General features: G+C 52.8%; 1 protein-coding gene across 2 annotated transcripts in view; it reads left to right on the forward strand.

Moving 5' to 3' along the window:
• RAB11FIP3 (RAB11 family interacting protein 3) overlaps positions 1 to 6,938 on the forward strand; it is a 115,414-nt gene extending 108,476 nt beyond the window's left edge. For both annotated transcript variants that reach the window (XM_023513811.1, XM_012805848.2), the window contains 5 exons: positions 3,286 to 3,367; positions 4,125 to 4,262; positions 4,536 to 4,691; positions 4,859 to 4,999; positions 5,194 to 6,938. In XM_023513811.1, the coding sequence (XP_023369579.1) occupies positions 3,286 to 3,367; positions 4,125 to 4,262; positions 4,536 to 4,691; positions 4,859 to 4,999; positions 5,194 to 5,307 (631 nt within the window). In that variant the 3' untranslated portion in view covers positions 5,308 to 6,938. The remainder of the gene's footprint in view (positions 1 to 3,285; positions 3,368 to 4,124; positions 4,263 to 4,535; positions 4,692 to 4,858; positions 5,000 to 5,193) is intronic.
• The last annotated feature ends 2,456 nt before the right edge of the window (positions 6,939 to 9,394 follow it).

The raw sequence follows: 9,394 nt of genomic DNA on the forward strand, positions 1-9,394 counted from the left end.
AGTATGTCACCCTTGGTAGAATGCTGTAGCATCACAGCTCACAGCAACCTCCAACTCTTGGGCTTAAGTGATTCTCTTGCCTCACCCTCCCTAGTAGCCGGGACTACAGGTGCCTGCCACAATATCTGGCTATTTTTTGGTTGTAGTTGTCATTGTTGTTTAACAGGCCCAGGCTGGGCTTGAACTCTCCAGCCTCAGTGTATGTGGCCAGTACCCTACTCACTGAGTTACAGGCGCCAAGCCTAGTTTTTCTATTTTTAATAGAGACAGGGTCTCGCTGTTGCCAGGATGGTCTCAAACTAATGAGCTTAAACAAAATCCATCCTCCTAAAATACAGTAAATTTTTTTTTTGTTTTTTTTTTTAAAGACAGAGTCTTGCTGTGTCATCCTCGGTAGAATACTGTGGTGTTACAGCTCATAGCAACCTTAAACTCTTGGGCTTAAGCAGTTCTCTTGCCTCAGCCTCCCAAGTAGCTGGGACTACAGGTGCCCGCCACAATGCCTGGCTATTTTTTTGTTATTGTTGTCGTTGTTTAGCAGGCCCTGGTCAGGTTCAAATCCACCAGCCCTGGTACATGTGGCCAGTACCCTAACCACTGAGCTATGGGTGCCAAGCTATATTCCAGCTTCTTTAGCTTGTGTTTCTTTCCTGCTCTTAAGGATAGGAAGATACATTTTTATTTTATCTAAGAACTTCCAGGCATTTTCAGAGGTGGGTGACAGAGAGCTGTACCATGGGCCAGGCAGCTGCCTTACCTGTTCCACCATGGGGGATTCGCTCCTGGGACAGCAGGTAGGACAGCTGGGTCAGTATTCTTTACCTGGCCTTGGCACATTGTCATTGAGTGGGGTAATAATACAGGTGTGTGCTTCTCATCTGTGAGCATCAGGTACCATCTCCTTTGGTACGTTTCCACTGGGTCTATGGGGTAGGGCCGTAGTTATGTTAGACATCCTGTTTTACACATGAGGCCCTCAAGGAGCACTTGGGGCCAGTATCACAGACTCTCCTGAGCAAGCCTCCTGCCCACCTTGTGCACTCAGTACCACTGCATTGTACATCCTGTCACCTCCTATTTCTTCCTGGGGTGACCACCAGATGCCATCCAGGGTATCCTCAGGGCAAAGTATGTAAGGATTTGCTTTGCCACTGTGCTTAACAGTTGGTTCTGCAAAGCAGGACCCTCTCTTGGGTCAAGCAGGACCCTCTCTTGGGTCAAGGGCACCTGAAGGCCCACCCTCTGCCAGCCCTGTGCTACCCAGGAGTTCCCATCTCACACCAGATACTATGAATTAGAGGGGACAGCAATGTGACAAGGATGGTGAAGACAGCTGGACTAGGGAAAGGAACTGGGCTCCTTGGAGAAATGGCCAATTCTAGGGCTGGGACAGAGGAAATATAAGCTGAACCTGGAGCATCTTATAGTTCCAGAAAGTAAGGAAGTGCTCAAATTAAAACCAAACACACAGGTACACATTGTGTCCTGATGTCAGAAGGACGTAGGAGCCAACTAAAAGTTCTCAGTGATCAACACTGGAACGATTTGAGCAACAAGCTAATACATTACTGGACTATATCCCAGAATATAAAATAAAAGTACATGAGTCCTCAGCTCAGTGCCAACCACATACACAAAGGCTTGTGGGGTCAAACCTGGCCTGAGCCAGCTAAAACAACGACAAGTGCAACAAAAAATATCTGGGCGTTGTGGCGGGTGCCTATAGTCCTAGCTACTTGGGAGGCGGAGGCAAGAGAATTGCTTAAGCCCAAGAGTTTGAGGTTGCTGTGAGCTGTGACATCAGGGCACTAAGCTGAGGGCAACATAGTGAAACTTTGTTTCAAAAACAGTGCATGAGTCTGGAGTGCCACAAATCAGTGACTGATAAATAAACAAATGGGGCTGAAAATACAAGTCTCCCTCATGAAACAATTCCAAATACCTGTAGACCCCCCCCCACTCCTGGAGGGTGTCTAGCCTCAGTGACCAGTGCTCAGAGGACAGACTGAGTGGGAGAGTAGTGACTTCGTAGAGGGCACCTGGAAGACACACCCACCCAGAAGATGAGATTCCTATGAATGCCAGCTGTCCTCAGGTGGGATAGGAAAGACCCTCACTGCAGGGGCTTCTTCCCAAACCTGCCACCCAGTCTAGTCACAAGAAAACATCAGGCCGGGTGAGGTGGCTTACACCTGTAATCCTAACACTCTGGGAGGGTGAGGTGGGAGGATCCCTGAGCCCAGGATCAGAGACCAACCAACCTGGGCAAGAACAAGACCATCTCTGCTAAAAAAGGAAACTTAGCCAGACATTGTGGTTGAGCACCTATAGTTCCAGCTACTTGGGAGGCTGGGGCCGGAGGATCACTTGGACCCAGGAGTTTGAGGTTGCAGTTTGCTATATGAGGCCACTGTACTCTAGCCTAGGCAACAGAGCAAAACTCTATTTCCAAAAATAAAAAATAATAATCAGACAATGCCAGGCATGGTAACTCACACCTATAATCCTAGCACTCAGGGAGGCTGAGGCAGGTGTATTGCCTGAGCTCACAGGTTTGAGACCAGCCTAAGCAAGAGTGAGACCTTGTCTCTAAACATAGCCAGGCATTGTGGTGGGTGCCTCTAGTCCCAGCTACTCGGGAGGCTGAGACAAGAGAATGGCTGTGACCAAAAGTTTGAGGTTGCTGTGACTGTGACACTAGGGCACTCTACCAAGGGTGACAAGTGAGAATTTATCTCAAAAAAAAAATTAATAAAATGCAGTTTGAGGGATGTTCTACATACTACATGACCAACCATCAAGGTTGTGAAAAGGTAGGGAAGCCCAGGGCACTGTACCAGATAGGGGATGGAGATGTGAGGAATATGTAGTTGCCAGGGTCATGGGGTGAGGCAGCGGTCCTGGGGCAGAAAGAGCACTGGTGGGAAACGCACAGAGTCTACAGTGGGTCAACAGAATGTTCCAGTATGGGTGTGCTGGGTGCACCCTGGTGATAGCACCAGAGGTGACAGAATGGGGCAGGGCCTACAGAGACTCTACTGTGTCTTCAGCTTTTCTGTAAGCTTAAAATTATACAAAACCCAAAGTATGTGTAAAAGCTATTGACACCTAATGGTGTAAAAGCTTTGCTCACAGTCACTTGCATGGGGTAGCTAAGGACTGGCCATGGTCGTCTGGGGGTGTCTATGAATCACCTAGCAAGCCTTGCTGGGGACACAGGACCTCCTTCCCTTTGTGGAGGTTCATTTCCTGGGAGCAGGTTCCAGCCTTATTCTTATGCCACAGGCTGCAGCAACTAGATGAGGAGAACAGTGAGCTACGGTCGTGTACACCCTGCCTGAAGGCCAACATCGAGCGCCTAGAGGAGGTGAGCTGTCTGTTGTCACTGTGCCTGGCTCCTGAGCTAAGCAAGGGCTTTCCTCTGCCCTCTGCTCTTCACCCCAGCTAGGGAGTCAACACAGGCTAAGTCCAAGTTGCCAAAGCAGGGCATCTACACAGCTGACCAAGGTGTGCTGGTTGGGTGCTGCTGCTAACTAGGTCCTGCTGTGCTGTATTAGGGAATGAGGCCAGCTCAGGGCTCAGGTTGTCATCTCTGCTGGAAGACACTGGGCCTTGCATAGCCTCCAGTTCCCCAATAAATTCAGGATCCACAGGATCCAGAAGTTCACTCTTACATGACCACAGGTCTGACTCTAGGAATGATGTCCTTTGTGGGGCAAATTCCAACAGTCAATCATGTGGCACCGTGGGGCTCCCGTCCCCCACCTGCTTCACTGAGAAGCCTTCTCCCCTCCTCTCTCACCAAGGATCTTCTAGAAAGTGCCAAAATGAGCGTTCCAAGACCACTTAGGCTCTGGTTCCCATGGCCTAGAGGAGCCAGGCTAGAGTTGCCCACAGCCACTGGGTCAGTTCCTGTTCATGCAAAGGCCCTTCCTGCCTCCCTAGCACTGGGGAGTGCACCTCACCCATGAGGCAGGTCAGCCTTGGTGGGAAAGCTAAGATAGCCCCACAGCCCTCCAAGCACTAGGGCTACCACATTGACATTGGGGAACTGGGAGATGGTCCTGGGGGACAGATGGGGTGGGTGGGTGACATGTGTCCATGCAGGTGTGTCATCTTTGCAGGAGAAGCAGAAGTTGCTGGATGAGATTGAAGAGTTGACACTTCGGCTTAGTGAGGAGCAGGCAAATAAGAGGAAGATGGGGGACAGACTAAGTCAGGAGAGGCACCAGTTCCAGAGGGACAAGGAGGCAACCCAGGAGGTGAGTGAGTGTGCTGTGCTGAGTTGTCCTCTGCCCTCACACCTCTTGGGTGCAGCCTGCTCCCTGGGGGGAGGCGGCAAGGAGCCCTTTGTTCCTGCAGCCATGTTGCTCCTGACCGCAGCTGCTGGTGCACAGTAGCTTTAGGGAAGTGTATGTCATCGTCCTCCTGAGAGAGGGTGGCCAGAAGGACCCCAAGGTTCTAAAGCCAAAGGATGGCTGACACTTGTCCCCTTGGTGCCTGGAGCCCCAGCTCACCCTGCGGTCGCCCTGCAGCTGATTGAGGACCTTCGAAAGCAGCTGGAACACCTGCAGCTCTTCAAGCTGGAGGCTGAGCAGCGGCGGGGCCGTAGCAGCAGCATGGGCCTGCAGGAGTACCACAGCCGTGCCAGGGAGAGCGAACTGGAGCAGGAGGTCCGCAGGCTGAAGCAGGTGCAGCATGCATGGGCCACACACACCCACGTACCCCTGTAGAACTTTCCTGAAGGCTAGCTGGGAAGGGGAGCACATAGAGCGCCAGCCTCCAAGATGGAGGTCTTGCCCAGGCTTAGCCAGCAGCAGGAGCAATAACTTAGCTGTGACACTGTTATGTCCCCCAGGACAACCGTAGTCTGAAGGAGCAGAACGAGGAACTGAATGGGCAGATCATAACCCTCAGCATCCAGGGTGCCAAGAGCCTCTTCTCTACTGCCTTCTCAGAGTCCCTGGCTGCAGAGATCAGCTCAGTTTCCCGGGATGAGGTAATGGACACCTTGTCAACCCACTGTTGTCAGTAGCCTGTGGCCTGTGTGCTGTGGTCCAAGGCCTATTTACTGTGGCATATGGCCTGTGTGCTAGAGTGTATGATCTGTGGCCTGTTTGCTATAGTGTGTGGTCTGTGGCCTGTTTGCTGTGGCTCATGTGCCACAGCTGTCACCCTTTGCTCTTCTTACAGCTCATGGAAGCAATTCAGAAGCAGGAAGAGATCAACTTCCGTCTACAGGACTACATTGACAGGATCATCGTGGCCATAATGGAGACCAACCCATCTATCCTAGAGGTCAAGTAGAGGGAAGACCCAGCCCAGGCTGGATTTAGGACTCTGCCAGCACCCTGAGTGGCCTGTCACACCATGAGGAGCTGAGATGATCATCAGTTCCCATGGCCAGCTGAGAGCTTCCAGGGAGCCCTTGTGCAGCTGGGATGGGACCAGTGAAGACTGGGGCAGGAGGCCAGAGGGTCATGGAGAAGGGAGGGAGAAAGGGAAGCCTACAGCAGGTGAGGAGTGGCTAGGCCTCTTGGAGACTAGAGCCTCCCAGCTCCAAGTCTGCCCAGTATGGATGTGTATACTTCTGTTCAGCAGTGATGGGCTCAAGAGCCTCTCTGCAGAGATGCTGGGTAGTTTCTCAGGCTGGCACAAGCCCCTCTGTGGTCTCCTCATGGCAGACCCCTGTCAGAAAGGAAGAAGACAGGTCCCCCTGGGGGTGCTGCTTGCCCACACATGTACCCCAATGCAGTGCTGCCCAAGCCTAGCCATTCCTATGTGGCATACAGGCCTCTGGTCCCTCACATTGAATATAGTGGTGTGGGAAGGATGGGCAGGCGTGGTTGGCTTGTGGTCACTGCCCAGCTCTCCCTGAACTGCTCAGGCCATCACTCTGCCTGATTTGGGCACTTTAGCCCAGCTTTGGGCCCAGGGTTCCTTCAGGCTGTTTGGCCATTCCCACAGCCCAACTCTTACTACAGTACCCTTGGGGGCTGTAGCCCTCCTCTTGGGGTTGGGCAGGAGCCCAGTGGGACCATCCACTCTGAGATGAGGACATGAGATTCTGACTGTGTAGAACTCTCTCCCTGGACGAAGTGGATGCCACCAGCCCCCTGACCCCCAGGTGCAGGTGCTGCTTCTCAGAAGGTGTGGCCTACCCTAGCCACCTGGAGTCCACACCCTCTCTACACATTGTCACTGCCCTGGGTAAAGTCTGCATTTCCTGGGCCAGAACCCAACATCTGGAACCCTGTTTTCTTCTGGAAGTTACTGTTCTTCCCAAGTGTGCAATGCTGCAGGAGGATGGGTCAGGGAAATATCTCCAAGGATGTCAGGGGCAGAGGGAGGCCGTCCTGCCCTGCGCCTGCCGCTCCCTGGTGCAGTAGTGTCCTCCTACAGGGGCTACTGGGCCTGCCGGGGCTTCTGGGTGTTGCTGGGTGGGCTGAGGCACCTCCGTGGCATGTGCACACGTGTGCTGACCTGCTTCCTTCCACCCTCCCAGCAGCCTCGCTTCTACACTAAGATTTAAGATGTTGCCTCGTATTGTACATTTTGGGGAAAGCCTTGGATGTAAATCAGTGTAAACTTGGAGGAGAGATTTTTCTATCTTGTAGAGTAGGTATTTTTTATAGATTGAAGGTTGATCAATTTTTTTAATACTTTCAAGAGAGAAAACTATCTGTATACACATGAAATATATATATGTATAATATATAAATATTGGAGCCCTGCATCTCTGTGCCCAGGTCTGGCCCTGGAGACATGGAGCTGTGTCCTGCTCCCCTCTCATTGTACATATGAGTCGCCAGGAGACAGTGTGGGGACACAGCGATCACATATGTGCACACTGCTCCTGCTTCTATTCCTTGAGAACTGGTTCTTCCTGCCTGAAGGGTGGGGGCTCACCACTGATTAAAGCTATTACTGCACATGCAGAGGCTGGCTTCTTCCTCTGAGGGGACTGTGGGTTGAGATCAGGGTGCTCTTTGGACCTGCCCCAGCTCCCCCCAAGGTATTTGAGGCCATAGGTTTTCTGGGCTCAGACCACAAGAGACTTCTTTCTTCTAGTTTAGTCAGGCCAAGACCCTGGCTGAGGCCCCAGGGCTGACAGGATCTAAAACTGATGCCCTGCAGCTCAGCCGAAGGGCATCCCGAGGACTCCTCATACATCCCTGTGGGGTAGGACTCAGCCCCCAGGTGCTACCTAGGGGGGCTGCTGAGAGGGCACTGAGGGATGGCTGGGCATAGGGGCAGCACAGGGGTGTCCAAGTGTTAGTCTTAGGTACAGGCCTTTGCCTCCTGGGCATGTACTTCCCACATGAAAAGGGCAGTGATGTGGAGGTGGCCACATACAGCACCCCACACCAAAGGCATGGATAAGGCAGGGGCTGGGGTGGGAATGGGCTCCAAGGGGCTTGGTGAAGGCAGGACGGGGTAGCCCACTGGAGGTCAAGTTTCATTGTAGTCACAGGAGCACCATAAAGAAGTCTAAGGGGAAGAGACCACATCTGGTTAGGGGGGTCTTATTAGCAAAAAATGCCCATGGCATGTTCTTTAAAACTTTCCCAGCCCAACTCACATGTCCACAAACAGTGCAGGGCTCCAGCCCACGCTGAGCTCCCTGCCTGCCAGCAACACTTCTCAGGTGGAAGAACTGAGGCCCAGGGAGTCTGAGGACCCAGGCCTCCCAGCCTACATGGCCACAGCTGCTGCTTGTGAGTCAGTGACAAGAGGAACATGGCTGGACCTTGGGGAGCGGGGTACAGCAAAAGGTCACAGTCAGGCTCAGGATCCCTGGGTACTTCATGGGGTAGAATGGAAGAGGAGATGTGGGGACAGGGGGAGTGGGCATGTCCAAGGCCAAATTTTTGCCCTCACACCTACCCAGGGTCTGTCCCTGGGTCTTTGGTGCCAATAGGTCCCATCTCTGCCTAGCAGGAGAGGCCAGAAGTGGGGGAGGGATCTCTTGTTGCTGGGCAAAGCCAGAGCCAGCAGCCCTCAGCAGACTGGTCTGGGAACCCCTCAGGTTCTTTTCCACTCTAAATTCTAAATAATGGGAGCTGTCATAGTCCTTTCAACCCACCAACAGGTGACACCGAGATCACTGCACTGGCCTTCAAGCTCCAAGCAGACACAGCCCTGTCTAAGACAGGAGGGCACAGGGTGGAACTCTGTCGTACATGATAACATGTCAGCAAATGCTGCAGGCAGTTGCTTGCAGGTGGGGGAAATAAGTCAAAGGTGGGCAAGTGGACATTCCCAAAGGAGGCCTACACCCCCAGGAGACCTCAGCATGTCCCTCCTGAGAGGCGGCTCTCCATCCCTAACCCTGCAGTGGCTTGGCCACGGGCCTGCCAGCCCCCTAGGTGAGTCCTGTCCCAGTTGGCTCCTAACTTGCTCAGCTCTGCCTGCCAGAAGAGCACAAAAAAATCTGCCCTACAAATGTGAGTGGAAGAAGATCCACTGACATGTGGAGGTGGCCCCTCACCTCAGGCTGGCCCCAGCTTGTCCCTTCCTGTGTCAATCTCTGGTGGCCCTGCCTTACCACTCAGCCAGACTCCATGGTGACTAACCAGTTCACACCCAGCCTCTCTACCTGCTGGAGTCCAGAAACCTGGAGCAAGAGGCCCAGAGAAGGGCAGGTGCTTTAGCCAGGGACCTTGCCCTTGTGTAGTACTTTGACCCATGATGTAGGCTGCCTTCTCCTGGGCCTAGAGACATGTGGCTCAGAGCAATTGATCACAGCACGCTCTCCCCCCTAAACTCTGAGCTTGGCCAGAGACAGGCAGCCCACCAGTGCCCATACCACTAACCTCCCTATGTGCTCTTTCCACTAGAGTACTCCATGGTAGCATTTGGGTCTGTTTGTTACTGCCCAAGAGTGTCTGAACAGATGCCTCTCATCTCTCCTCAGCTCTTTCTGCTTGGTCCTCCCATCCTCTTTTCCAGGTGGAATCATACCTTTCCCATCAAGCTTGTGTTAGCTCCTTAGGTCTGTTTTGATGTGAGGCTTGCATCCTCAAGGCAGGTCTGCATAGGCACAGGGCAGGACTCATCAATAATCCAAAGTCACATCCCAGCCACTCCGGAGGCTGAGGCAAGGGAATTGCTTAAGCCCAAGAGTTTAAGGTTGCTGTGAACTGTGACGCAACGGCACTCTACCCAGGATGACATAGTGAGACTCTGTCTCAAAAAAAATAATCCAGAGTCACTCATCTTATGCTCTGTAGTCTTAAAATTCACACCTATGGCTCGGCACCTGTGGCTCAAGCGGCTAAGGCGCCAGCCACATACACCTAAGGTGGCGGGTTCAAATCCTTAGCCCGGGCCCGCCAAACAACAATGATGGCTGCAACCAAAAAAATGGCCAGGCGTTGTGGTGGGCGCCTGT

Source organism: Otolemur garnettii, unplaced genomic scaffold (genome assembly GCF_000181295.1).
Source record: "Otolemur garnettii isolate 467f Iridium unplaced genomic scaffold, OtoGar3 scaffold00044, whole genome shotgun sequence".
Lineage (NCBI taxonomy): Eukaryota > Metazoa > Chordata > Mammalia > Primates > Galagidae > Otolemur > Otolemur garnettii.